Below are 26,035 nucleotides of genomic sequence, written 5' to 3'. Positions count from 1 at the left end.
ACCTCCAAGTCTCGGAAATATGTCTTTGTCTTTTGATCTGCTGACTTGGTGTAATGTGATTGTCCCATTCATTCCAGTGTATGTACTTGCTGTAAATGTATATACAGAATTAAATAGCCCATTTATTAATTTAAAAACCATAATAAAACCAGACAGTCATTTCCTCTCACCAGCAGGTCTTGCATTGGAAAAGGAAAATAATACACAAATTTCAGCAACATCAGAGATTTCATTAAGCCTGGATGGAGGTCGAATTCATTTTGGAGCTCAATGATACGTTCACAGAATCAGGTACTGTAATCGTATAGACAACTTCTGTAATATCACCACAGTGCAAAATCATCCCCGTTTCTTGTCATTCACCAGTGAGAAAAATCCAACTGCAGACTTGACTGCCTTTGGTGAAGGTACACGGCCAGTTCTGACAGCACCCTTCAGGACTGACTCTTCCTGTTCTGTGCAGCCACTGTCTCAGCCTGGGACCAAAGTATTTACAAAGCAAGCGGACAACAGACGCAGGAACAGGGACACTTCTGAGCCCAGTGGTGCGGAAACCCACCGCCCAGCAGGGTCGGGGGACCAGTCACCTCCAGGAGTGTCCTATGTGTCAGCTGACACAACGTCTTAAATACAGAATTCCAACAGAAAGAAAAACCAACAACAAAAAAACAGGAGTCATGTATAAGCGATGTTAATTCCTCTTTGAACAGGGAAACATCTTGCTCACGGGGAGATAAAGGGTGAATGAACCTCTCATTTGCTGCTCTCTCCCCGCCAAGTGCCAGCAAAAAGCTGGGTGTGGTGAGGAAGGAAAAAGGCAGCCATCACCTAGGACCCCATGAGCAAGTCAAGCCGTGGTCCCCTCCGTGAGGGCACAGTCCTTTCATGAAGCCAGAAAAGATTGAGACTACAATTCGGACCTGACCACTCAGACCTACTGGGGTCTTTTCTGCTGAAACCCAAACTGATTCTCCTTTTTTTTTTTGAGACAGAATTAGGTGGGGCGGGGTGGTGCTTGGCTGTCACCAAGGCTGGAGAGCAGTGCCATGATCTCGGCGCACTGAAACCTCCACCTCCTGGGCTCAAGTGATTCTCCTGCCTCAGCCTCTCAGGTAGGTGGGATTACAGGCATGTGCCACGACACCTGGCTAATTTTTGCATCTTTTTAGTAGAGACAGGACTTCATCACGTTGGCCAGGTTGGTCTCAGCCTCCCAAAGTGCTGAGATGACAGGCGTGAGCCACTGCACCTGGCCCCAGACTGACCCTTGACCAAAGAATCTGATTTGGCAAACCAAATCTTAGCGCGGTGTTCGCTCCTTTTCCCCTTACCAGAACATGATTCAGATCCTAACAAACACAAACAGGTCAAAACGCTGTGGTCTTGCCTATTATGCAAAATATTGAGAGAATGTTCATGATTTACTCTGTTTTCAGCAATTGTGTCCATTTTGAAGCTTCTCTCAAAGCTTTTAAACACTTCATTATTTCCTACTAAGTACCAAAATGTGTTGCCCAGGCATCACCAGTGGGAACTTTGTTTTGAAACCTTTAGAAACACGGTTTTCAATCCATAAGCCAGTTCTAACGCATCCCGTAATGGGGACCAAGGCAAAAACACACACACACAACTACAAAATCTTCCCTAAAAAAATGCAGGATCCTCAGAAAACCAACATCTACCTCCCAAACAACCTACCAAGTCATCAGAGAAGCGGTGAGGACTCCTCTGAAAAGACAAGTGCCACAGAAATAGAGCTTGAAACACTGAACATAATTTCCTGAAGATCCTTCTTGATACCCCTAAGAGAAGTGCCCTGCTCTGGCGAGGGAGGAAGAGGCAGAGAGAGCAATTTCCTTTCCCTCTGGATCGGGGTGGACGCCAACTCTGATGTGCAGGGCAGAGCACCAGGCTGCAGGAATTGGATGCTAATTGCAACCGTTTTTTTTGCTTTGGAACGTTGCCAGGAACTTGCGAACCGTTAAGACGATGACCAGGAAGCCGGATCCATCTCTGTGGCTGCGGATGTTCTGAATGATTCTCGAAGGCTCCTTGTCTGCTCAGTGACCCTGTTGGTCCTGGGCATATCTGAGCCAGGGAATTAAAGTGGGCAGTCTGACGTTCTCAAGCACCGTCCTGGATACTCCCACTGCCAGCTCATGGTCTGCAGCCACAGCGATCCTAGCTTTCCAGACCGGGTCCTGGGTGTTATCTGGAATAATTCCACATGGAAAGGTACAACGTGGCCAAGATCTCTGCAGGGATACGGCCCTCAGATGACAGACTCCAGGAAGAAAGAGCACGAGACACCAGTCTCTGTTTAGGTTTGCCCGGAGCCCACGAGCTTCTGATGCAGAGTTATGCACCGTCCCCTCGGCTGGGTTGTACATTCACTGATTGTCAGAAGTTTCTGATACTGCTGTGGGGGCGGGGGAAGGAGTCACAGAACAGTCTGGTCCTGCCCTCGGGACTCTACACATCATAGCGGTTCAAACTGTATGAGTTTGGGTAGCTCTGCCGACTGTACTGGAAGTGGTCTGTGAGGATGCTGCTGCGGCCGTACTGATAGTCCCCGTGCTGGGGGAAGAGGAGGCCGTTGTGAGGCTTCTCCACTGGGCTCCGGTGGCGCTCCTTGCTGCTCAGGTCGGATGTGGTGACAGGGAGGAGGTGCTTTCTGGCTTGCTGGTTTGCATCGTACTTGGTCTGTGCCAGAAAGAGAGAAATGAGACAGGACATGCTTGGGGCATAAGGAAGAGCTCATAATTCAAAGTCAGTCAACCGGTGGCTGCGGTGGCTCACACCTGTAATCCCAGCACTTTGGGAGGCTGAGGCTGGAGGATCACCTGAGCTCAGGAGTTTGAGACCAGCCTGGGCAACATGGCAAAACCCCATCTGTACTAAAACTGCAAAAAAATTAGCTGGGTGTGGTGGTCTGTGCTTGTAATCCCAGCTACTCAGGAAGCTGAGGCAGGAGGATCGCTTGAACCCAAGAGGCGGAGGTTGCAGTGAGCTTGGATTACACCACTGCACTCCAGCCTGGGAGACAGAGCAAGACACTGTCTCTCATAAAAGAATTTTTAAAAAAGTCACAGAGCTTGAGCAAGGAAAGCAGACATGAATGGATCAGACCACAGAGGACAGACGGACTCAGAAGGCAAGTCCTTGGCTGGATGCAGTGGCTCATGCCTGTAATCCCAGTGCTTTGGGAGGCCCAGGTGGGAGGATCACTTGAGGCCAGGAGTTTGAGATGAGACTGGGCAAAACAGAGAGACATCCATCTCTACATGTGTTAAGAACAAATAAAGAGGCTGGGTGTGATGGCTCACGCCTCTGTACTTTGGGAGGCTGAGGCGGGTGGATCACCTGAGGTCAGGAGTTCGAGACTAGCCTGACCAACATGGTGAAACCCCGTCTCTACTAAAAATACTAAAATTAGCTGGGTGTGGTGGCAGGCGCCTGTAATCCCAGCTACTCAGGAGGCTGAGGCAGGAGAATCGCTTGAACCCAGGAGGCGGAGGTTGCAGTGAGCTGAGATGGAGAGCCATTGCACTCAAGCCTGGGTGACAGGAGTGACACTCCATCTCAAAAAAAAAAAAATAATAAATAAGAAAAAAGAAAAAGAAAAGGAAGGGAAGCCCTCCCTATGGGCCATCCCATGTACTTAACCACGAACCAAACAGAGCCTTTGAGAGGAGGGAGGGAAATCCCCAGCTGAGACACAGCTCCAGTGATATGAGGACCTGAGGTTGTCGACACAGGAAAAAGGAAGTCAGGGTGGGAAGGGGCTGTGCCAAGATCATAAAGCAGTTGGTGGAAAGTGCTGACCTACAGCCCCAGCCTCCAGCTCTGGGGAGGCTCTTCCTTTCCTGACTCGCTGGGTGCTGAGGGCCGACTTCGTTCCCCACCCAGCCTCCCCCGACTCTCACCTTGTTGTAGAGGAAGACCCCCAGGATGGCGGTCATCATGCCCAGGACGTTGGTGCTGGTGACTGGGTTGCGCAGCATGATCAGGGACACCGTGATGACCATGATTCTCTTGGTGGCATTGGCGACTGAGTAGCTCAGGGGGCTGATGAGGTTGAGGATGCTGAAGGCGATGACGTTCTGGGCAAAGTTACAGAAGCCACTGACAGCGAGGAGCAGGAGCGTCCAGGGCCACTGGGAGACATAGGTCTGCAGAGACCGGGAGGCAAAGACAGCACTTCAGTGGGCGGCGGTGACCTGGCCTCCCTCTATTCACCTGGCACGGGTAGGGAAGGGATGTGGAGGGCTTGTCTGGAGCCTCGCGGTCCACAGGCAGACAGCCCAGGTGTGTCACCAAGAGACACTGGGTGCTAGGTGCGTGACCTCAGAACCTCATGACGCAACACACGACACAGGAATCACCTGCCATCTCTTGCCAAGGAAAGAGGTGAAGCCAGTCCCCACTGGGTACCAAGAAGACACAAACCAAAGCCTTCCCTTGTCTCTGGCAGAGAACCGCCAGGAGCTCTGGTTTAGCAAAGCAAGGGTCTGCTTGTTGGACATAATGCATTCTACAAGATCGGAGGTCCTGGGAAGGTGGCCCTGAGCCTGCAAAGTACCGGGTAATATGAAAGCCACAGGTCTGCACCTATTGCTGTGAGGATGAAACAGAATCATGGCTTTGGAATCATGCTTTACAACAATAGAAAGCCAAACAAACACAAGAGGTGATGTTATCAACAGTTTAGGCTGGGCACGGTGGCTCATGTCTGTAATCCCAGCACTTTGGGAAGCTGACGCGGGTAGAGCACCTGAGATCAGAAGTTCAAGACCAATCTGACCAACGTGGTGAAAATCTGTCTCTACTAAAAAATACAAAATTAGTTGGGCGTGGTGGTACATGCCTATAATCCCAGCTACTTGGGAGACTGAGGGAGGAGAATTGCTTGAATCTGGGAGGTGGAGGTTGCGGTGAGCCAAGATCACACCATCGCACTCCAGCTTGGGCAACAAGAGTGAAACTCCATCTCAAAAACAAATAAACAAAAAAAGTTTAGGCTGGACATGCTGGCTCATGCCTGTAATCCCAACACTCTGGGAGGCTAAGGAGGAAAGATTATTCAAGGGCCAGCCTGGGCAACAGAGTGAGACCCTGTCTCTACAAAAAAAAAAATAAAACATTAGCCACGCATGGTGGTGCACACCTGTAGTCCCAGCTACCTGGGAGGCTGAGGTGGGAGCATCACCTGAGCCCAGGAGTTCAAGGCTCCAGTGAGCTACAGTGGCACCACAGGAGTCCAGCCTGGGTGACTGAGTAAGACATCTCAAAAAACCCCCACAAAACTTTAGTTACCATCTGACCAGAATGAGGCCATTCTGATTAAGGAGTCCAAAAATCAAAAGATCGCAACTAGCAAGAGAACCGGACCTTGGAACCCCCAAAGAGCCTAGGCTGGTCCAAGGAGAGGCAGACAGGCGAGAACCAGGTACAGCCCTGCAGGCCAACTTCCAGGGGCGCTGACCTTGGCCCTGGGAGGACAGAGCTGGCTCCGCCCAGGCCGATGGTGATTGGCGGCTCTGCCGGAGCTGCAGGATGACTGCCTGACTCCATCTCCACTGCACTCCAAGAGAGAAGGATTACAGGGTCCTCTCAAAGGCGTAGGCGACCAGCTCAACGCCAACCAAGTCAAGACTCGAACTCCCAAATGCAAGTTCATTTACCTGTGCCATATACCCTGCAGCTTCTGCGGGCAACCTCATTGGAGGAACAGCCCCTGTAATATACACGAGCCCACCAGGATGCCTTCATGTTGGGCCAGCCTGTTCTCCCAGGGGTCCCTCCCTAAGGTGATCGGTTAGGACTTCCAAGCTATTGTCCTCCTGCTTGCACAGACATCTATCTTCCAGGAAAGGAACCCATTCAATCTGGCTTAAAACAAAAAAAGATACATAATAAAATCGACTGATTTTTCCACGGGGTACACAACGCCAGGCATTTTAACAAATACATCAATTCACGGAGCCACCATGACCATCAGGGTCCAGAACACTTCTGGGGGCTTCTCTTTTGTCCTAAGCCCCTCCTCCTACACCTGGCAACCATGAGTGTTTTCTGTCATGACCCATGTGTCCTTGGGAGACTGTCATGTGACTAGAATCACTTGGCTCAGAACCTTCAGAGACAGGCTGCTTTCACTCAGTGTAGCGCCTCTGCCACTCATCCAGGTTGTGAGGGAGAAGAGCTGGTACCTTTTCATTGCTGAGTAATGCTCCACTGTATGTGTACTGAAGTTTCTTTTTTTTTGAGATGCAGTTTCGTTCTTGTCATCCAGGCTGGAGCGCAATGGCGTAATCTCGGCTCACTACAACCTCTGCCTCACGGGTGCAAGCGATTCTCCTGTCTCAGCCTCCTGAGTAGCTGGGATTATAGGTGTCCTTCATCACGCCTGGATAATTTATTTTTAGTAGAAACGGGGTTTCACCATGTTGGCTAGGCTGGTCTTGAACTCCTGACCTCAGGTGATCTGCCCACCTTGGCCTCCCAAAGTGTTGGGATTACAGGCGTGAGCCACTGTGTTTGGCCTTTTTTTTTTGGGATGGAGTCTCACTCTTGTCACCCAGGCTGGAGTGCAGTGGTGCAACCCGTGCCTCTGGGGTTCCAGTGATTCTCTGGCCTCAGGCTCCTGAGGAGCTGGGACCACAGACATGTGCCACCGTGCCTGGCTAATTTTTGTTCTAGTAGAGACGAAGTTTCACTGTATGGGTGAGGCTGGTCTCGAACTCCTGACCTCAAATGATCCCAAAGTGCTGGGATTCCAGGCGTGAGCCACTGCGCCCAACCCTAAAGTTTCTTTATCCACTCAACGGCTGCAGGACATCTGCGGGCCAACTTCCAGGGGCGCTGTGTGGACTGTTTCTAGTTTTTGGTGATCGTGAATACAGTTGCTATGAACATTTCACATAAAAAAGGCTTTTGTGTGAACATCAGTTTCATTTCTGTAAACAACCAGGAGTGGGGTTGCTACATGAGTGTGTATTTCACTTCATAAGAACCTCCTCAGTGCTTCCCAGAGTGGCTGCATCATTTTATATTTACACCAACAAAACACGAGAGTTCCACATGTGCCCCATCCTCAATGAATTTGGTATTGGATATTGTGTCTTTTTGAGAAGGGGTCTTGGCTCTGTTGACCAGGCTGAAGTGTGGTGGTGTAATCTCAGCTCACTGCAACCTCTGCCTACTGGGCTCAGGTGATTCTCTCACCTCGGCCTCCTGAGTAGCTAGGACTACAGGTGTGTGCCACCATACACAACTAACGTGGTGAAACCCCGTCTGTACTAAAAATACAAAAATTAGCTGGGAGTGGTGGCGCACGCCTATAATTCCAGCCACTCAGGAAGCTGAGGTGGGAGAACCGCTTGAACCTGGGAGGTGGAGGTTGCAGTGAGCTAAGATAGTGCTACTACTTTAGTCTGGGTGACAAGAGCAAGACTGCATCTCAAAAAAATAAATAAATAAATAAATAATAAAAAAAAAGAAAAAAAAAAGTCTAACAGGTATCCAGGTATGGTGGCTCACACCTGTAATCCTAGCACTTGGAGAGGTCAAGGTGGGCAGATCACCTGAGGTTGGGAGTTCAAAACCAGTCTGGCCAACAGGATGAAACCACATCTCTACTAAAAAAAAAAAAAAACAGAAATTAGCTGGGTGTGGTGGCATGTGCCTGTAATCCCAGCTACATGGGAGGCTGAGGCAGGAGAATCTCTTGAACTTGGGAAGTGGAGGTTGCAGTGAACCAAGATCACGCCACTGCATTCTAGCCTGGGCAACAGTTCAAGACTCTTGTCTCGAAAAGAAAGAAAAAGAAAAAGCCTAATGGGGGATTTCCTCCATTCTCCCTGAGGGTTAGGAAATCTCCTTTCCCACTCTCCAAGCTCCAAGCAGAGAACATCTGTGTGTCTTTCAGTGCCTTTGTCTATCTTCTGAGCTGCCTCATGTCTAGGCTGAAGATACAGGAAGAATGACAAAGTCACTGCTGGCTCCAAGGCACTTTGAATTCTGCCCTCTCCCTGGAGCCATCTGCCTGCTACCGTTAATTTTTGGTTCTCCAGTAGCTGTTCTGTGCATTCTGTCCAAGTTCTGAAAACAGGTCACCTGCTCCAGAGTCTAGGAATCCCCGCCTGTCTTTTGCCAAGCCATTTGGCAACTGGGCCAGGCAGCTCTGGGAACTGCCCACTCCAGCCTTTGAATCTTGGTAGAGTGGAGAGCAGTGGACACCAGCTGATGTTCTCCCATCTCATCCTCCTCCATCCTGTTCTGGAGCCTGGGACTGTGCTAACTAACCTGCCGTCCGGTTAGTCTACGCGGGAGACGCGAGACAAAGAGGGGGCACCCCATCTTCAGACTGCAACATTACTGAATATGGTGTGTGCCTAGGGCCGCTATTAAAATATACAAAGGCATGGGCTGGGTGTGGTGACTCATGCCCGTAATCTCAGCACTTTGGAGGCCGAGGCAGGCAGATCACCTGAGGTTGGGAGTTCAAGACCAACACGGAGAAACCCCATCTCTACTAAAAATACAAAATTAGCCAGGCAGGGTGGCACATGCCTGTAAACCCAGCTACTCGGGAGGCTGAGGCAGAAGGATCGCTTGAGGCCAGGAGTTCAAGACCAATGTGGGCAACAATGTGAGACCCTGTCTCTATGGAAAACAAAACAAAACAAAAACAAAAAACACCATGAAACCTACATACATAGCCTCAACTAAAAAAAAAGGAGGTATTATAATATGCAAGGTATCATAACAAAAGATAAGCACTAGAACAACAACAACAACAACACAAAGTGTCCTAAATGCAAGACACGCAAAGACAAAAGACCACAGCAAAAGCCTGTATATTCCCGTCCATGTGTGGACACATACGTACCCTAATGAGCTGTAACACAGAACAGCAGAGGAACTGACAAGAAACCCACTGGCAATATTACCCAGGCCTCCTATGTCAGTATGAAGAGCTTGCCAGGATGATTAGATAAAATGAACAGGGTGCAGAATAGTTCAGCTCCCCTTCAGTATCCACGGCGGACTGGTTCTAAGGACTCCTCTGGATCCCAAATTCTATAGATGTTCAAGTCTCTTTTAAAAAATGGTATAGTATTTGCATGTAATCCATGCACATCCTCCTGTATACTTGAAATCATCACTAGATTACTTATAATGTAAATGCTATACAAAGAATTGTTATACTGTATTGTTTAAAAATACGGATTATTCTGCTGGGCGCGGTGGCTCAAGCCTGTAATCCCAGCACTTTGGGAGGCTGAGGCAGGTGGATCACGAGGTCAAGAGATCAAGACCATCCTGGTCAACATGGTGAAATCCGGTCTCTACTAAAAAATACAAAAAATTAGCTGGGCATGGTGGTGCGTGCCTGTAATCCCAGCCACTCAGGAGGCTGAGGCAGGAGAATTGCCTGAACCCAGGAGGCGGAGGTTGCGGTGAGCCGAGATCGCGCCATTGCACTCCAGCCTTGGTAACAAGAGCGAAACTCCGTCTCAAAAAAAATAATAAAAATAAAATAAAATAAAAATATGGATTATTCTTTATTACTATACTTCGCTTAACTGTTTTTCCACCATGTATTTTCAATTTGCAGTTGGTTGAATCCACTAGTATAGAACCCACGTATATGGAAGGATGAGTGTATATTTATTTTTGACAGTGTCTTGCTCTGTCATGCTGGCTGGAGTGAAGTGGCTCAATCAAGGCTCACTGCAGCCTTGACCTTCCTGGGTTCAAGTGATCTTCCCACCTCAGGCTCCCAAGCAGCTGGGTCTACAGGCATGTAGCACCATGCCGGGTTAATTTTTGGTTTTGTTTTATGTAGAGACATAGCTTCATCAGTTTGACCAGGCTGGTCTCAAACTCCTGAGGCTCAAGCGACCTACCTACCTCTGCCTTTCAAAGTACTGGGATTACAGTTGTGAGGCACTGTGTGTCACCAAACTGTATTTAAAAAGCTACCTTTTGGGTTGGGCGCGGTGGCATATGCCTGTAATCCCAGCACTTTGGGAGGCTGAGGTGGGTGGATCACCTAAGGTTGGGAGTTTGAGAGCAGCCTGGCCAAAATTGTGAAAACCTGTCTCTACTAAAAATATAAAAAAAAAAGAAAAAAAAAATTAGCTGGGCGAGGTAGTGGGCGCCTGTAATCTCAGCTACTTGGGAGGTGAAGGCAGGAGAATTGCCTGAATCTGGGAGGTAGAGGTTGCAGTGAGCCGAGATAGTGCCATTGCACCTAGCCTGGGAGACAGAGCAAAACTGTCTCAAAATAAATGAATAAAATAAAATAAAAAGCTACTTTCTGTGTAAGGAGGACAGAGTATCATTATACATGTAAATTTGCTTATATCTGTAAAAATAGGAAAAGGTGAATTAGGATCTTAAGACGTGTTATTCACCGGTGGGGAGGGGACAGGATGGAGGTGACAGGAGTCACGGCCAGACTTCTTCATTTTTAAAAATTTTTATGAGACATAGTCTTGCTCTGTCACCCAGGCTGGAGTGCAGTGTTGTGATCTCGGCTCACTGCAACCTCCACCTCCCTAGTAGCTAGGATTATAGGCGTATGCCACCACGCCCAGCTAATTTTTTATGTTTTCCAAAGATGGGGCTTCCCCATGTTGGCCAGGCTGGTTTCGAACTCCTGGCCTCAAGTGATCTATCTCAGTCTCCTAAAGTGCTGGGATTCCAGGTGTGAGCCACTGCACCCAGCCTGCAAAGATACACTAACCTGCTCTCAGCACTCGAGCTGCAGTTGTGCTGTGGGGATGCTCACTCTGAAGCGATCGTATGAGTGAGTGTACAGTAGGATAATGTCAGTGAATAACTAGGGTATGACAAGCAACTAGGAAAAGCGGAGAAGAACCGACCATACCGGCAATGAGATCAGAATTCGAAATTCAAAGCAGTAAAGATCTGGACTGTCCAATCGAAAGGGAAACGAATCACTAGGAACTTTTTGCTGCTGTACCAAGTATGTACTTCCTAATTTTTCACAGCAGAGGCCAAACAGCAATGACAACCCAGTAGCAAAAAACACCCACGGCGCCTGGATCGTGTCTCTAAACACCACTCCCCACTAACAGCACCTGGAGTCCTGAAGGAAGGGCTGACTGCAGCTCTGGGACGGGAAGTACACGACGTGGGCGGGCATCCCGCTGGGTGAAACACTGACCCACAGTGCTATACAGGCAGGGAGCCAATCAGAAGGGCTCCAATGGCCAAGACAGGACAATTTTTTTTTTTTTTTTTTAAAAGATGGAGCCTTGTTCTGTTGCCCAGGCTGCAGTGCAGTGGTATGATCTTAGCTCACTACAACCTCCACCTCTCAGGTCCAAGTGATTCTCCTGCCTTAGCCTCCTGAGTAGCTGAGATTACACACGTGCCATCACACCAGGCTAATTTTTGTATTTTCTGTAGAGATGGGGTTTCACCATGTTGACCAGGCTGGTCTCGAACTCCTGACCTCAAGTGATGTGCACACCTCAACCTCCCAAAGTGCTGGGATTACAGGCATGAGCCACCATGCCTGGCCGAGACAGGACAATTTGACTAGGAAATAGAATAATTCATGCAACTCACAAACACATAAAGTTCGCAATGATGCTGGAGAAAAGAAGAGAACCCTTTCCCTAGCCCCAAACAAACCCTCAACTATGGCCAACATTTGGAGTAAGCCCCAACTCTCTCTTCTGAAAATTAGTCATTAAAAGGGACAGTTAAGCATTAAACTGCTTTCTTGTACCATACTTCAAGGTAACAAACCAGTCCTGGAAGATGGAAAGTTCTTCACAGAGGAATGACAGCTCATCAGTGTGGAAGGAAAGTCACAAAAGTTACAAAGGGTTTATTAATCAGGGAAACAGAGGTAGTAATCCACTACTTCAACAGGTAGAGCTAAAGACTGAAGACGAGAAATGTCACAAATCCAGCTAGACCACAGTAAGACTTCACTAAATATTTACTCTTCCTTTCTGTCTGGAAGAATCACACTGGCCTCTCCCTTACCGCAGGCACCTGCATTTGTCTGTAACACATTTTCTGAAGGCAGACCCTGCAGGTGGCAGAAAGATTCGACACGGAGTACATGGAAACAGAGACCAGGGAGGAAACTGAGCTGGGCAGTTTTCTTTTCTCTTTTGTGAGACAGAGTTTTGCTCTCGTTGCCCAGGCTGGAGTGCAGTGGTACCATCTCAGCTCACTGCAGCCTCTGTGTCTCTGGTTCAAGTGATTCTCCCACCTCAGCCTCCCAAGTAGCTGGGATTACAGGCATGCACCACTACACAGGCCAATTTTGTTTTTTGTTTTTTGTTTTTTTTTGAGACGGAGTTTCGCTCTTGTTACCCAGGCTGGAGTGCAATGGCGCGATCTCGGCTCACTGCAACCTCCGCCTCCTGGGTCCAGGCAATTCTCCTGCCTCAGCCTCCTGAGTAGCTGGGATTACAGGCACGCACCACCATGCCCAGCTAATTTTTTGTATTTTTAGTAGAGACGGGGTTTCACCTTGTTGACCAGGATGGTCTCGATCTCTTGATCTCGTGATCCACCCACCTTGGCCTCCCAAAGTGCTGGGATTACAGGCTGGAGCCACCGCACCCGGCCCCAATATTGTATTTTTAGTAGAGACGGGTTTCGCCATATTGGTCAAGCTGGTCTTGACCTCCTGACCTGAGGTGATCCACATGCCTTGGCCTCCCAAAGTGCTGGGATTATAGGCTTGAGCCACTGCATCCAGCCAGCATAGTTTTCAAAAGTTTCAGGGCTGGCCAGGCACAGTGGCTCACACCTGTAATCCCAGTACTTTAGGAGGCCACAGCAGATCTTTTAAGGCCAGGAGTTCAGAACCAGCCTGGGCAACACAGTGAGACTCTGTCTCTCCAAAAACAATTAAAAAATAAATAAATAAATAAGGCCAAGTGCGGCGGCTCACGCCTGTAATCCCAGCACATTGGGAGGCTGAGGCGGGTGGATCACAAGGTCAAGAGATCAAGACCATCCTGGTCAACACGGTGAAACCCCGTCTCTACTAAAAATCTAAAAATTAGTTGGGCATGGTGGCACAAGCCTGTATTCCCAGCTCCTCGGGATGCTGAGGCAGGAGAATTGCTTGAACCCAGGAAGCGGAGGTTGTGGTGAGCTGAGATTGTGCCATCGCACTCCAGCCTGGGTAAGAAGAGCGAAAGTCTGTCTCAAAAAAAACCCCACCAAATTCACTAGGTGTGGGGGTGCACGCCTGTAGTCTCAGTTACTCAGGAGGCTGAGGCGGGAGGATTGCTTGAGCCCAGGACTGAGGTCCAGGCTGCAGTGAGCCATGATTATGCTACTGCACTCCATCCCTGGCCACAGAGCGAGGTCTAAAAAAACTAAACATTTAAATTAAAAAATGAGTAAAAGTAATAAGTCAAAGTGCCACGTGGACCATATTGGCGAGACGTGAACGAGTCGCCTTCTCTTCCTCGATGCTACTGGAGCACACACAGGAGCTATCAGCACCGGGGATCAAGCACAGCAGAGAAGGAAGCGCGCAGGAAAGCCACTTCCTCGACGGGGCGCACTGAGTCACCACAGAGGGCCGACTGCCGAAAGGGCTGGCTGCCAGGAGCCCAGAAACACCCCAGTGTCAACACGCAGCTGCAGCTCCTCAACAGAGCACCTATTCTGGAGCTAGCCAAGGAAATGGCGTGTTCTCGGTGCTGTCCAACTCACCAAGTCGCTGCTGACCAGGAAAGCCGAGAGGTCCACCAGAACCCAGGTGGGGATCATAAAGAAGACGGCGTGGCAGCCCAGGATGTTGAGCAGCCGGAGATGGTGGATCCGTGAATCTCTCAAGACCTGGAAACGGAAAGCCTCTTTAGAGGGCGATTAAAATGATATGTGGCAAAAAGGGGTCCAGTTACACTGGCCCCAAACACAGTGATTGGACATTAACCCTGACATCTGAGCTTGAACACCAAACCTGCATGTGCCTCTATGAGAACATACACAGCTCACGTCTGAAACAAGCACCATGTTCCATGAATAAAGGACCGAGAAAAAAAAACAACCCACAAATAAAACAGTAATGCTCAGTGCTGGTGATGGTGACGTAGGCACTCTGAAATCCCACTGGTTTGAGGCTAAATCGGTATAGCCTTTTTAGAATACGACCAGACCAAATTTATTAAGGTCATAAACGTTTCATATCCTGTAACCTGAGAACCTAAGAACTGTAAGCCTATCATCCTGAAATAACTGAGACAGCAAAACATCACACACAGTGACTGTTTCTACCTTATAATGAAAAGTTGGAAATAACTGGTATTTCCAATAGGAAAACTGCATGAACCGTGGTACCTGAAGAGTGTGTGATTATCACAGGAGTGAAGAGCAATAACTGTTTTGAGACGGGATCTCACTCTGTTGCCCAGGCTGGTCTCAAACTCCTGGCCTCAACGGATCCCCTTTCTTTGGTCTCCCAAAGTGCTGGGATTACAGATGTGAGCCACTGCACCTGGCTTCAACAAGTTTTAGAATTTTGTTTTAAAATGAACTTTTTAGCTAGGCATGGTGGCTAACAACTATAATCCCAGAGCTTTGGGAGGCTGAGATGTGAGGATCACTTGAGCCCCGGAGACTGGGGCTGCAGTGAGCTATGATCATGCCATAGCACTCCAGCCTAGGCAGCAGTGAGTCCCGGTCTCAGGGAAAAAAAAAAAAAAAAAAAAGCTTTTCTCTTATTTTTTTTTTTCACATTGAGCACATTGACTTTTTGAGACAGAGTCTCACTCTGTCGTTCAGGTTGGAGTGCAGTGGTGTGATTGCAGCTCACTGCAACCTCCGCTTCCTGGGTTCAGGCAATTCTTGTGCTTCAGTGTCTGGAGTAGCTGGGATTACAGGTGCATGCCACAACGCCCGGCTAATTTTTGTATTTTTAGTAGAGATGGGGTTTTGCCATGTTGGCCAGGCTGGTGTTGAACTCCTGACCTCAAGTGAACTACCTGCCCTGGCCTCCCAAAGTGCTGGGATTATAGGCATGTGAGCCACTGCACCTGGCCAAAAAACATAAACTATTTAAAAAGCAAAATGACCAAAAGAATATCAGCAGAATGGCAATGAAGATTTTTCTGCTCCAATGCCAAAGAAATCTCTACTCAGCCTTTTTTTCCAATGCCACCAGCTTGCCGCCCTGCATACCCCTGACACCCCGTACATGTCCACTGATGGTGCCCAAATACCTTTTTGGAGAAAATGTTCTGAAGCGAGAAGCACAGCGTGGCAGCGAGGGCACTGACGAGCCCCCACATGTCGAAAGACAACTCGGTGACGGTGGCCAGCAGGACGCCGCTGATGATGGGGATGAGTGACAGGTACACCTGTAGAAGAGGTCATCAGGAGGGGCCCACAGGCCAGACCAGAGCTGGGCCACCTGCCACAGATGCCCAGGGAAAGGCCTCTCTCCTCCCTCAGCAAAGGGAGACCACCTGACCCTTTGCAAATGGTGTTTGCTGTACCAGTTATGCTCCAGAGGGTGGCTGGGGGGAGGTGGTTATCAGAGCACCAGGGGCAGGGCTTCTTTATGGGTGGTCCCATCCTCATACTGTCACCCCCATTAAGAGCCTCTGCTCAGGGCCACAGTTCAGGGTTGTTCCTAATTCCACAGATCTATCCAGCTGCCATGGTCGCACCAGGGTTTGAAGCCCTGATCCTCTACAAGGCTCCCTGTTCCATTTTATTTTAATTATTTTTAAAATTCACCTGGGTGCAGGTGGGCTAAGGCCGAAAAGGGTGTTAGCCCCCCCTTTTTTTTTAAGTTGTTTGAGATGGAGTCTTGCTCTGTCGCCCAGTGGAGGGCAGTGGCTCGATCTCGGCTCACTGCAACCTCCACCTCCCGGGTTCAAGCAATTCTCCTGCCTCAGCCTCCTCAGGAGCTGGGATTACAGGCATGTGCTACCACGCCCGGCTAATATTTTTGTATTTTTAGTAGAGACGGGGTTTTGCTGTGTTGGCCAGGCTGGTCTTGAACTCTTGACCTCAGGTGATCCATCCACCTCAGCCTCCCAAAGTGCTGGGATTACAGGCGTGAGCCACGGCGCGGGGCCTCCTGTTTCCTCTTACTTGAGGCTCTTCTAGCACGGTTACTCCTGGCTGGGATACTCCACTGATGCCTTCTCCTCCCAGTGACCTCCTTTGTCCTTAGACCTCCTGCCTCCACACGGAGAACTTTCTCCAACCCACCTCCACCTTGGGAGGCTCCTGTGCTGTGTTCCCCAGGCCACTGCCTGGGCTTCCCCAGCAGAGAACTCTCCACCCACTCTAACTGCCTGTCATATCACCCAGCCCGGGTAAACAGTGTACAACCTTAGGGCAGGTCCTGTTTGCTGCTTTATTCTGGTGCTTGACGCACAGCAGGCACTCAGGGGCTGCTGGCTGAATGAATGAGGAGCAAACATAGCGACAGGAAGCCTTCCTGAAGGTCTGGCATGTAAGGCTGAACAACTCCCAGCTTCTGGAATCCACTGGGATCCATTCCCCCACGTCCAGCTCTTCTGACTCTCGGCTCAACCCTGTCCTACAAAGAACAGTCTTCACTTTGGGAGGCCAAGAAGGGCAGATCACTTGAGGTCGGGAGTTCGAGGCCAGCCTGACCAAAACGGTGAAACTTTGTGTCTATTGAAAATAAAAAAATTAAAATAATAATAACAATAAACCTGTCAACAAACTAGGAATAGAAGGGAACTTCTTCAAGGTAAGAGACATGTAAGAATAAAAAAACAGAGCTAAATTCACATTCAACAGTGAAGGACTGAAATTTTTCCCCCTAATCATAAGAAGAGGACAAGAGCCGGGCGCGGTGGCTCAAGCCTGTAATCCCAGGACTTTGGGAGGCCGAGGCGGGTGGATCACGAGGTCAAGAGATCGAGACCATCCTGGTCAACATGGTGAAACCCCATCTCTACTAAAAATACAAAAAATTAGCTGGGCATGGTGGCACGTGCCTGTAATCCCAGCTACTCAGGAGGCTGAGGCAGGAGAATTGCCTGAACCCAGGAGGCGGAGGTTGTGGTGAGCCGAGATCGCGCCATTGCACTCCAGCCTGGGTAACAAGAGCGAAACTCCTCACTATTTTCATTCAATATTGTACTGCAGTAGGTTCGAGACAGGGCAATCGAGCAAGAAAATAAATAAATAAAAGTTATCCATATTAGAAAGGAAAATGTAAAACTATCTTTATTTGCTGATGATACCATTTTCTATAGCGATGATCTTAATGACTTTTAATAACTACTGAAACGATTAAAAGAACTCAGTCGAATTTCAGGCTATGCTATGGATTGAATGTTTATGCTCCTGTCCCCCAAATGTACATGTTAAAGCCTTATCTCCAGTGTGATAATATTTGAAGGTGAAGCCTTTGGGAGATAATTAGGTCGTGAGGTTGAGACCCTGTAGATGGGATTAGTGCTCTTATAAGAGGTGGCCAGAGAGCTAGCTCTCTCTCTGCTTTCCACCACGTGAGGTTACAATGAGAAGACAGCCATTTGGAACCAGAAAGAGGGCCTATCCCAGGGAATGAAATTGGCCTATACTTTTTATCTTGGACTTTCCAGCCTCCAGAACTGTGAGAAATAAATATTTATTGTTTCAGCCACTCAAAAAAAAAAAAAAAAAAAAAAGACAAGACAAAATTAGCTGAGTGTGATGGTATGCACCTGTATTCCCAGCTACTTGGGAGGCTGAGGCAAGAGTCGCTTAAACCCAGGAGGCAGGGGCTGCACTGAGCTAAGATCATACCAGTGCACTCCGGCCTGGGCAACAGAGTGAGACTGTGTCTCAGAAAAAGAAAAAACAAAAACAACAGAACACTCTTAAGATGAGGCAGGAGAGGTGGAGATTTTAGGAGTTAGTGATCATGCCACAGGTAGGGCAGAGCGAAGGCTGTGGACCTGAATTCCAGCTTCCCCATTATCCGGCTGTGGTTCTCAGGCACGTGACTCTCCCCTCTCAGTCCATCTCAGGAAAACCTGAGATCAGGAACGATGACTACCTGCCTTATCTGCCTTGCAGGGTGGCTTCCTAGAAGTTACGATGTCATTATCGTTAGTCTGGCTGCCTAACCCGGCCAATTCCCAGTCTTTCCTCACTGTGTAAAGTTTCTGGCTCCTTGCCCAAGTTGGGTACAATGTCCCGTACAACGGGGAAGCCTGATAAACACGATGTGATATCCCGGGATGCAGCTACACACCTCCAGGACAACTCTGACCTCCCAGCAGCCAAGTCCCAGCCTGACATCGCCCTGGGGGAGCAGGGCTGCAGAGCGCACACAGGTCTTGCTAGGACAAAGACAGGCTGGAATGAAAAAAAAAAAATCAGCCATAGGTGGCCCAATTTCTATAAGCTCATCCAGGGCACTGCTTCTCTGAGTTACATAAAACACAAGATGCCAGAAACCAACCACTTGGAAAAGAGGCACAGTGTCCAGCTTGAAATGGATTCCAGCTGGGACAACAGGCGCCCAACTTCCACTTAAGGATACGGGGCAGCAAAGCTGTCTCCGGCTACAGCCATGGCTATTCTTGCCCCAAGCCAGGAAATACCCTGGCTTGGCATCTTGAACAGAACTTGGACTGTGCCAAAAGCATCCTCCTTATGCAGCCCTGAGTCATGTGTGCCACTTTCACTGCTGTTCCCAGACTATCACAACTTCTGGCTGTTTTAATTTCTAAGACTTCGCTGGATTTTGCCAAGATCCAACTCCTTCGATCGTGTCTGCCTTCCGATCCCAGAGGTCCCCTGACAGTTCTCTCTTGTAAAGAGCTGAAAACTTATCCAAGCGCAGTGGCTCACACCTATAATCGGGGCTGAGGCGGGTGGATTACTTGAGGTCAGGAGTTTGAGACCAGTCTGGCAACATGGTGAAACCCTGCCTCTACTAAAAATACAAAAAAATTAGCCAGGCATGGTGGTGCACACCTGTAGTCCCAGCTACTTGGGAGACTGAGGCAGGAGAATCGCTTGAACCTGGGAGGTGGAGGTTGCAGTGAGCCGAGATTGTGCCACTGCACTACAGCATGGGTGATACAGCGAGACTCCATCTCAAAAAAAAAGGAAGTGAAAACCTATCAGACAGCGTTCCAATCTGCCCCTAGTCCCACTGGAAAAGCCACACATGGGGTGTCTGGCCAAGATGTGACCAAGCCGTTACCTACCAGCAAACCCAGGTAGGGAATCAAAACGGGGAGGAAAATTGGAACCCAAAGGGACAACAGTTCCTAAGAGCACACAGCACAGATCACAGAGGGACACATACTCCACACACCATTGCCCACAGGGTGACTGTAGAACATGAGTAGTAAAAGGCCACTGGAGGCCTCCACACTTCCCTATTTGACAGGAAGCCAGGCAGCCTGCAGACCAGGATCCTGACCACGTCACCAGCTGGCAACAGGGAGGAACCCCCTGGAGCTCCCATCTGCCCAGAGTCCCTGCCCGGGGTTACCTTGGTGCTCTGCTTCTCCTTCATAATGATCCGGGACAGGAGGACCACCCAGATGGGCATGGTGGCCTTGACTGCAAAGAAAGGGAAGGGCACTCAGGGGGCTGCCTGAGTTCCAGGGCCCAAACTGTTCCACCTCCACGGCGGGATGGGAGGGCCTGGCAGCCCCTGACCTCTTCACCCTTACCTTTCGGTAAGTAAAGAAAGCTCTCTTCTCAGCCCCTTTTCTCCCTGAGAACCCTGTGCGTGTCCCTCCCCTAACAAAATCCTTGGCAGCCCCTGTGTGGATTACTCAGTCCGGCAGGACGCCCCCGGGCCGGCGCACTCCTGTCCATGCGCCCAAACCCCAAGCGGCGCGCCCCGGCCGCCGCCCCTCAAGCCGGGCGCGGAACCTACCGGTGTGTGCGTAGGACACGGGCACCTTCCAGATGCTGACGTGCGCTGATACAGATGCGAAGTACTTGCCGAAAGCAAGCGGCAGCACGTAGCGCGGATAGAAGCGCGGCGGCAGGAGCGGGCCCGGAGACGGATGCGGACTGGGCCCGGGGCCCGAGACGGGAGGCGCGGGGGGCACGCGCCAGGCGCGCAGCAGCGGCGGGAGCCCCGCGCACAGCGCCAGGATGTGGCACAGCGACACGGTCACCGGGAACGGGAAGGCGCTCAGAATCACCTTGTTGACCACATTGCCGCCCGCGCTCAGCGCGTACCACAGCAGGCACAGTGCCGCCACCCGCGCGCCCTCGCGCGCCCCGCCACCGCTGCTCGCTGCAGCCGGGCCCCCCGCGCCGGGACCCGCTCCCACCGCAGCCGTCGCCATCCTGTCCAAGCGGCCGCCTCTTCCCGCCCGTCCGACTGCCCGACGCCGGGCGGGGGCGGGGCTGGGCAGGGGCGGGCGCTCTGGTCTACGCCGCTTTCCATTGGTCGCTGACTCCGCGTCATCTCCCCGCGCCGGCCGACGCTCCAGCCCTCACGTCTCGAGTGCAGGCCCCGCCCACTGTAGATGCGCTTCCGGCAAGGGCGGAGCCGAGTCCGGAAGCGGAAGAAAGGGACGCAGACCTGGATCCAAACTGTGCCACCCGAGACGTGGGCGGTCCCGGTGACCCAGAGCCAGAGCTCGAGCGGGACTGGCGAGCAGGAGGGAGGAGGGCTTCGCATTGTCGGCGTCTGTGCGTGGGCCAGACATCAGGGCCTCGACAAGGGGTACCTGGGCACCCCCTAACTAGATTCCCGATTCCTAGTGGCTGGCGGCGGCGGCCACCTAAGGTAAAAGAACTTTTGGGAAAAGAAACCAGTTGTGAAAAGCTCTTGGGCTAAACTCGCTCTGCAAACCGGGGGCGCACGCCCGTGGCCAACTCTGGCAGTGGGACTATTCCGGAGCGTCTGGTCCCTGAAATCGTGTTCTGGAAACCACCGCAACGTGAGCAGTTCTCGGGCCTGGCTCTGGTATCATCCCACTGAATCCTAGGAAGGCCGTGCGGTAGGTATCGCTATCCCCATTTCACAGACCGAAGTCCAGAATGGGGAAGCTACTTGTCTTAGGCTCCTCTGTCACTCGGGACCGTGGCCATGGAAGCGTCCTTGGACACCTGTCTCCAAGGCTCTGCGGAAGGAGGAGGTGCCAAGCCCTGACCCTTGATGCCCAAGAACCAAGAGGGATGGGCCAGCCCCTGGTCCCAGTGGAGGAAAACAAGTCGAGGTTTTCAGGAAGGTGAACTTACACTAATTCAAGGACAATTTGTTCCCCAAATCGTGTGCCTCCAACTTTTTCGGGGAGAGGGTGTTAAAATATCGTTACAGGGGCCGGGCGCGGTGGCGCAAGCCTGTAATCCCAGCACTTTGGGAGGCCGAGACGGGTGGATCACGAGGTCGAGAGATCGAGACCATCCTGGTCAACATGGTGAAACCCCGTCTCTACTAAAAATACAAAAAACTAGCTGGGCGTGGTGGCGCGTGCCTGTAATCCCAGCTACTTAGGAGGCTGAGGCAGGAGAATTGCCTGAACCCAGGAGGCGGAGGTTGCGGTGAGCCGAGATCGCGCCATTGCACTCCAGCCTGGGTAACAAGAGCGAAACTCCGTCTCAAAAAAAAAAACAACAACAAAAAAAATCGTTACAGTGTTTTTACTTGTCAAATTAGAAGCAGTAACCTTGGGCAGGGTGACTCAAGCTTGTAATCCCAGCAATTTGGGAGGCCAAGGCGGGCGGATTGCTTGAGCTCAGATGTTGGAGATCAGCCTGAGCAACATGGCAAAACCTTGTCTTTGCAAAAAAACACCAAAATTAGCCATTCGTGGTGGTGCACGCCTGTGGTCCCCACTCCTAGGGAGGCTGAGGCTGTTTTGATCCCAGGTCAAGGCTGCAGGGAGCTATAATGGTGCCACTGCCTAGGGAGGCTGAGGCTGTTTTTGATCCCAGGTCAAGGCTGCAGTGAGCTATAAGGGCGCCACTGCACTCCAGCCTGGGTGACAGACCGAGACCTGGTCTCGAAGAAAGCAGCAACCCAACTTGGTCCCCCAAATGTAGCGTATCTTAGCTTATCTTTGCCTTCTCAAAGGTAGGCAACATTAGTGCCCTAGGCCCTCCTGGATACATGGACAGGTGTGGTAGTCCCTGCAGGCAGGGGCAGGGGGAGCTGCGGCCCATCCCAAAGCTCTAGAGATGCCGGTAGGAAGCCAAGCTCTGCACCCTAATATCCTCTAGCTGTGCCCTCTATCAGAGCAATGTCACATCCTTGGGACACCACGTATCAGCAGAGCTGTTAAAACACGGGCACAGTGGTATAACTACAGGCACCCTACAGCACAGCTGAGTGTCAGATACCTCCACTGACATGCTTTTAGTTCTCTTAACTCTGGGGTATTTTCACCCACCAAATGGGGACATGTGCACATGAGTGAAGAGATGGTTCGGACACACAGCTAGTGGGTGGCAGCCTGGGTTCAACCTCATCCTGCCTTCAAAGCCACTTCACCCATGGCCTTTTCTTGGGGAAGGGGTGTGTCCTGGCACCAAGCTTTTGCCAGAAATCCCTGCTAGCTCTGAAACTGGCTTTGGGCATAGTCTTACAGGCTGCAAGGAACCCTTGGTTTGCTCTGTAGGGCTGCATGTCTTAAGGTGTAGCTGTTTCTTCAAATTCGTGAAATTAAGCAGATATAAATAAGATGACCTATTCTAAACTGAGAAACTAGAAAACCAGTCATAGCTTACAGTTTCAGGGATGAGGGGCAACTAGAAGATTGCCACTCTGTAGCCAAGAGAGAAAAATTTTTTTGGTGTCGGCACCAACCAGCTAGTGAGGCAGCTGAGGGCCAGGGCCAAGGGGTGGGCTGCTGGACACACACAGCTCTGAGCCTCTGGGCCATACCTTGTAAGAACTAGGTATTTTGTTGAGGTGGGGGTAGTCAGAGACCTGTGCTATGGAGCCTGCTCTCTAGGCCAGTTAAGGTCTGGGTGAGACAAGATGAAAGTTCCTGGGATGTGCCCCTGAATGAATAAAAGGCTCCTCCCAAATGCAGCAGGAGCTAACAGGTGGACTTCAAGGCTGTGCCCTGCCCTGCCTCCCTACATCCCAGCTGTTGGGGTCTAGGTATTCCTGGCTAATCCATGATCCAGGAAAGGGCTGATTTGGCTGTGAAGGTCCAAATGAGAAAAGATTCTCATACTGGTTTGTGCAAATGGGTTTTTTATTTCCACATTTATATCACAAGGTGTCCACTTACTGGACCAAATAGCAAAGTTGCTCCCTTCTGCGTCCTGAGAACACAGAAGTCTAGGTACTGTACATTCACTAAGGCTCCTTGTTTTTGCAAATCGCGTTTATGACAAATAACCATAAGGCAAACGAATCTAAAGGAATGGTTATGAGTGTTTCCAGCGTACAGACAGGTCTGCCCTCTCGCCCCACAGTACAGCATAAAACCAGTAGCACCCTCAGTAACTTTTGTGTTGTTTAGGGGGAACTCTAGAAAGGTGAAGTTTTCTAGATGTGTACAGGAAGGGAAAAAAGGAAAGGGGGGAAGGAAAGGTTTTTTTTGTCTGGTGGTCTGATGGAGGAGGAGGAGTTAAAATAAACTCAAGAAAACTTAAATTTCTGCAGCATTTCTGTAAAAACTGGGTTATAACTGAAACCAGATATAAACAGGTGGCTGCCCCTGGAGTTAGGGTCACAGTGGTTGGCCAGCTGGCCTGCCAGCCCAATGCCAGTGGCTCACCACAGCTGAGGAGCTTCTGGCACACGATGGACAACACTGGCCTGACAGTGGCTGGGTAGGGGCAAACAGAGGCCGCGGCATGGCCCACTGTCTCACAGACACTCGGGGCCAAATTAAAGAACAGGAAATGCGAGAGAGATGAGATGCGTGCTTCTGTTGCTGTGTTAAAGGTAACCTCTCCCACAGGCTTTCTGTGCCTGCCTGCAGCTGAGGTCCCAGCTTTCAGGTGCTGGAAAGTGTCCGCACCTCTTCAGGGGTGAGGGACTAACGCTTTTTATAGCTGGTTTGCTATAGAGTTCTGAACTCAACTTTGTCGTCCTTCCTTCCGCGCGGTCCTTCCTTCGCAATTTTGTTAGTAAACTGGTAGCAGCATTTCACAAAAGGAGAGTTTTGAGGGAAGGGCGCAGAGAGAGACCGCGTAACTCCCGCCCCCTCCCTCCTGCCCGGGCCGGACTCCCCGAGTTCCCAGCCGCAGGAGGCAGCTGGGCCCCAGCCACCCGCCCACCTGCCTGCCCGCCCGGCTTCTGCAAGATGGGAATGCACTTTGTGGCTGACGGGCCGGTCAGTCCAAGCAGACATAAGGCAGAATGTTCAAGCGCCCGTCGTCGCCGTGTGGATCGAGCGATATGCACTGCGTCCAGTCATACCAGTTACCCTGTGTGTCCTGACACCCGTTCACCCCTGGCCACTGGCTGGCCTGGATTCTGTTGAGATCGTCCTGTGTGACCTCCCGGGTCAGCCCAGGGAGGTCCGTGGGTGGGCTTTGAGGCACCAGCACGTGCAGCTGCCTGGCCCCTCGCCGGGTGCTCTCCTCCTGCTTCAGGTACTCAGACATGAAGTGGTGGGCCCCTGGGGTCTGTGCGCCCGACGATGAGAGCAGGCTGCTCTGCCGGCTCAGGTAGGACTGGATGATCTCGTTGCGTGACAGCTCCTTCCAGTTCGTCTGTTCGAAGGGGCTCTGGAGGCTGGCCTTGGCCTCCTGCTTGTCCAGCTCTGTCCTGGACGGCTGCTCCATGTGCACAGGGCTGTCTGCCCGCACTGGCTCTTTCTGGGTCAGAGGTTTGATCTGTCTTGTCATGGGGTCAAAGGTGAGCTTCCGCTCTTTTAACCGGACAGGCTTGACGCCTGCCTTGGCCACCTGCCCGTCCAAGTTAACCGTGTAGTCTCGAGGCCGGTACCTCTTCTTCTTTTTACTGTCCGAGCCCCCAGAGGAGGCAGCGTCACTGTCCGCCTTGGAGGAGTCTGGGGAGAAGCCCGCCCGGGACAGGAGGGGCTCGGCCGGGGATAGCCCGGCCTTGCAGCCTGACCCTGCCAGCCGCTGGTGGCTCTCAGGCTGCTCAAGCCAGCATACTGGGCTTTCCGAGCTGGGCAGCAGCTCGAGCCGCCGCACAGGGGGTGTGGACGGCTGTGCCAGTGGAAGTGGTGACGGCACCTGTGTGGCATCGAGCGCCTGGGGCCGTGGTGAGGGGCTGGGCACAGAGCCCTTAGGTACATACAAGTTCTGCTGCCGGGTGAAGGAGCCCTCATGCCGTGAGTTCCGAGGACTGAAAGAGCAGCGAGGGGGCCCCTTGGGGTGGGGAGGCCCCGAAGTCTCGTCCACCCTGTCCAACTGCTGCAGCACCGAAGCCTTTGCCTGCAAGCAGGGCCCAGGGGGTTTGCTCAGGCCTGGGGAGCTGGTGTGCGGCCGCACGGCGTTGATGGGGATCTTGCCACTGTGCTTGTCGTTCTCACCGCGTTCCAGGCGGCTGCCCTCCGGGCCTGCATGCCCGCTGCCATCCAGGGAGCCGGGGAAACTCTCTGGGCTCCCACTGATCCCATTGGTGGGGAGGGGGGATGAGTTGGGGACCAGGGAGTCATGTGTAACTTTGGAGGCCTTGGGTGGCGGCCCCGGGTGGCCAAGGTCACGCTGGTCACCCCGGCGCTTGCGGCTGCCCAGCCTGTCCGGCCGCTGCCCAGGCAGCCTCTGGAGGTCATTGCGGCTTTTCAGGTCGTGGATGCTCCTGGGCGGGCCGGCCGCCCCCACCTCCGGCCGGCAGTTGTGTGCGCCCCCATTAGCAGAGCCAGTGGCCCCTGCCAGGCCCCTCAGTGCCACCTCATGCTGGTGTGCTGGCTCGATGAGCTTCTGCCAGCTCCGCAGCAGTTTCTTGGCCCGCTTGGCGAGCTCCTCGTTCTTGGTTTTCTTGCGGACGTCGTTGATGAGCTTCCCAAGCCGTGTTTCCTACAACCAGAAAGACATGATGACATACTTTTAGGACAGGGGCTTCCCCACAAGCTGAGCCAGAAATAGTGGGAAGTGGCCCATTCCCACTGAGCCCTAAACTGCCAGT

General features: G+C 51.4%; 2 protein-coding genes across 4 annotated transcripts in view; both read right to left on the bottom strand.

Moving 5' to 3' along the window:
• Nucleotides 1–102: 102 nt before the first annotated feature.
• Nucleotides 103–20,376, bottom strand: SLC35E1 (solute carrier family 35 member E1). Of its 2 annotated transcripts, XM_074384447.1 has the most exons (7): nt 19,895–20,376; nt 19,502–19,572; nt 16,363–16,671; nt 15,240–15,377; nt 13,732–13,857; nt 3,927–4,172; nt 103–2,703 (listed from the first exon to the last, which is right to left on the bottom strand). In XM_074384447.1, exons 1-7 carry the CDS (start codon nt 20,313–20,315, stop codon nt 2,473–2,475), a joined length of 1,542 nt encoding a protein of 513 aa, XP_074240548.1. In that variant the 5' UTR covers nt 20,316–20,376; the 3' UTR covers nt 103–2,472. The 2 variants fall into 2 exon arrangements, with proteins under 2 accessions (XP_074240548.1, XP_003942380.2); XM_003942331.4 differs by lacking the exon at nt 16,363–16,671.
• Nucleotides 20,377–22,016: 1,640 nt separating this feature from the next.
• MED26 (mediator complex subunit 26) overlaps nt 22,017–26,035 on the bottom strand; it is a 71,114-nt gene continuing 67,095 nt past the window's right edge. For both annotated transcript variants that reach the window (XM_074384446.1, XM_003942255.4), the window contains exon 3: nt 22,017–25,926. In XM_074384446.1, the coding sequence (XP_074240547.1) occupies nt 24,271–25,926 (1,656 nt within the window). In that variant the 3' untranslated portion in view covers nt 22,017–24,270. The remainder of the gene's footprint in view (nt 25,927–26,035) is intronic.

Source organism: Saimiri boliviensis, chromosome 14 (assembly GCF_048565385.1).
Source record: "Saimiri boliviensis isolate mSaiBol1 chromosome 14, mSaiBol1.pri, whole genome shotgun sequence".
Taxonomy (NCBI): domain Eukaryota; kingdom Metazoa; phylum Chordata; class Mammalia; order Primates; family Cebidae; genus Saimiri; species Saimiri boliviensis.
Note: the sequence above shows the minus strand (reverse complement) of the source record. Positions and strands in the feature narration are given on the sequence as shown.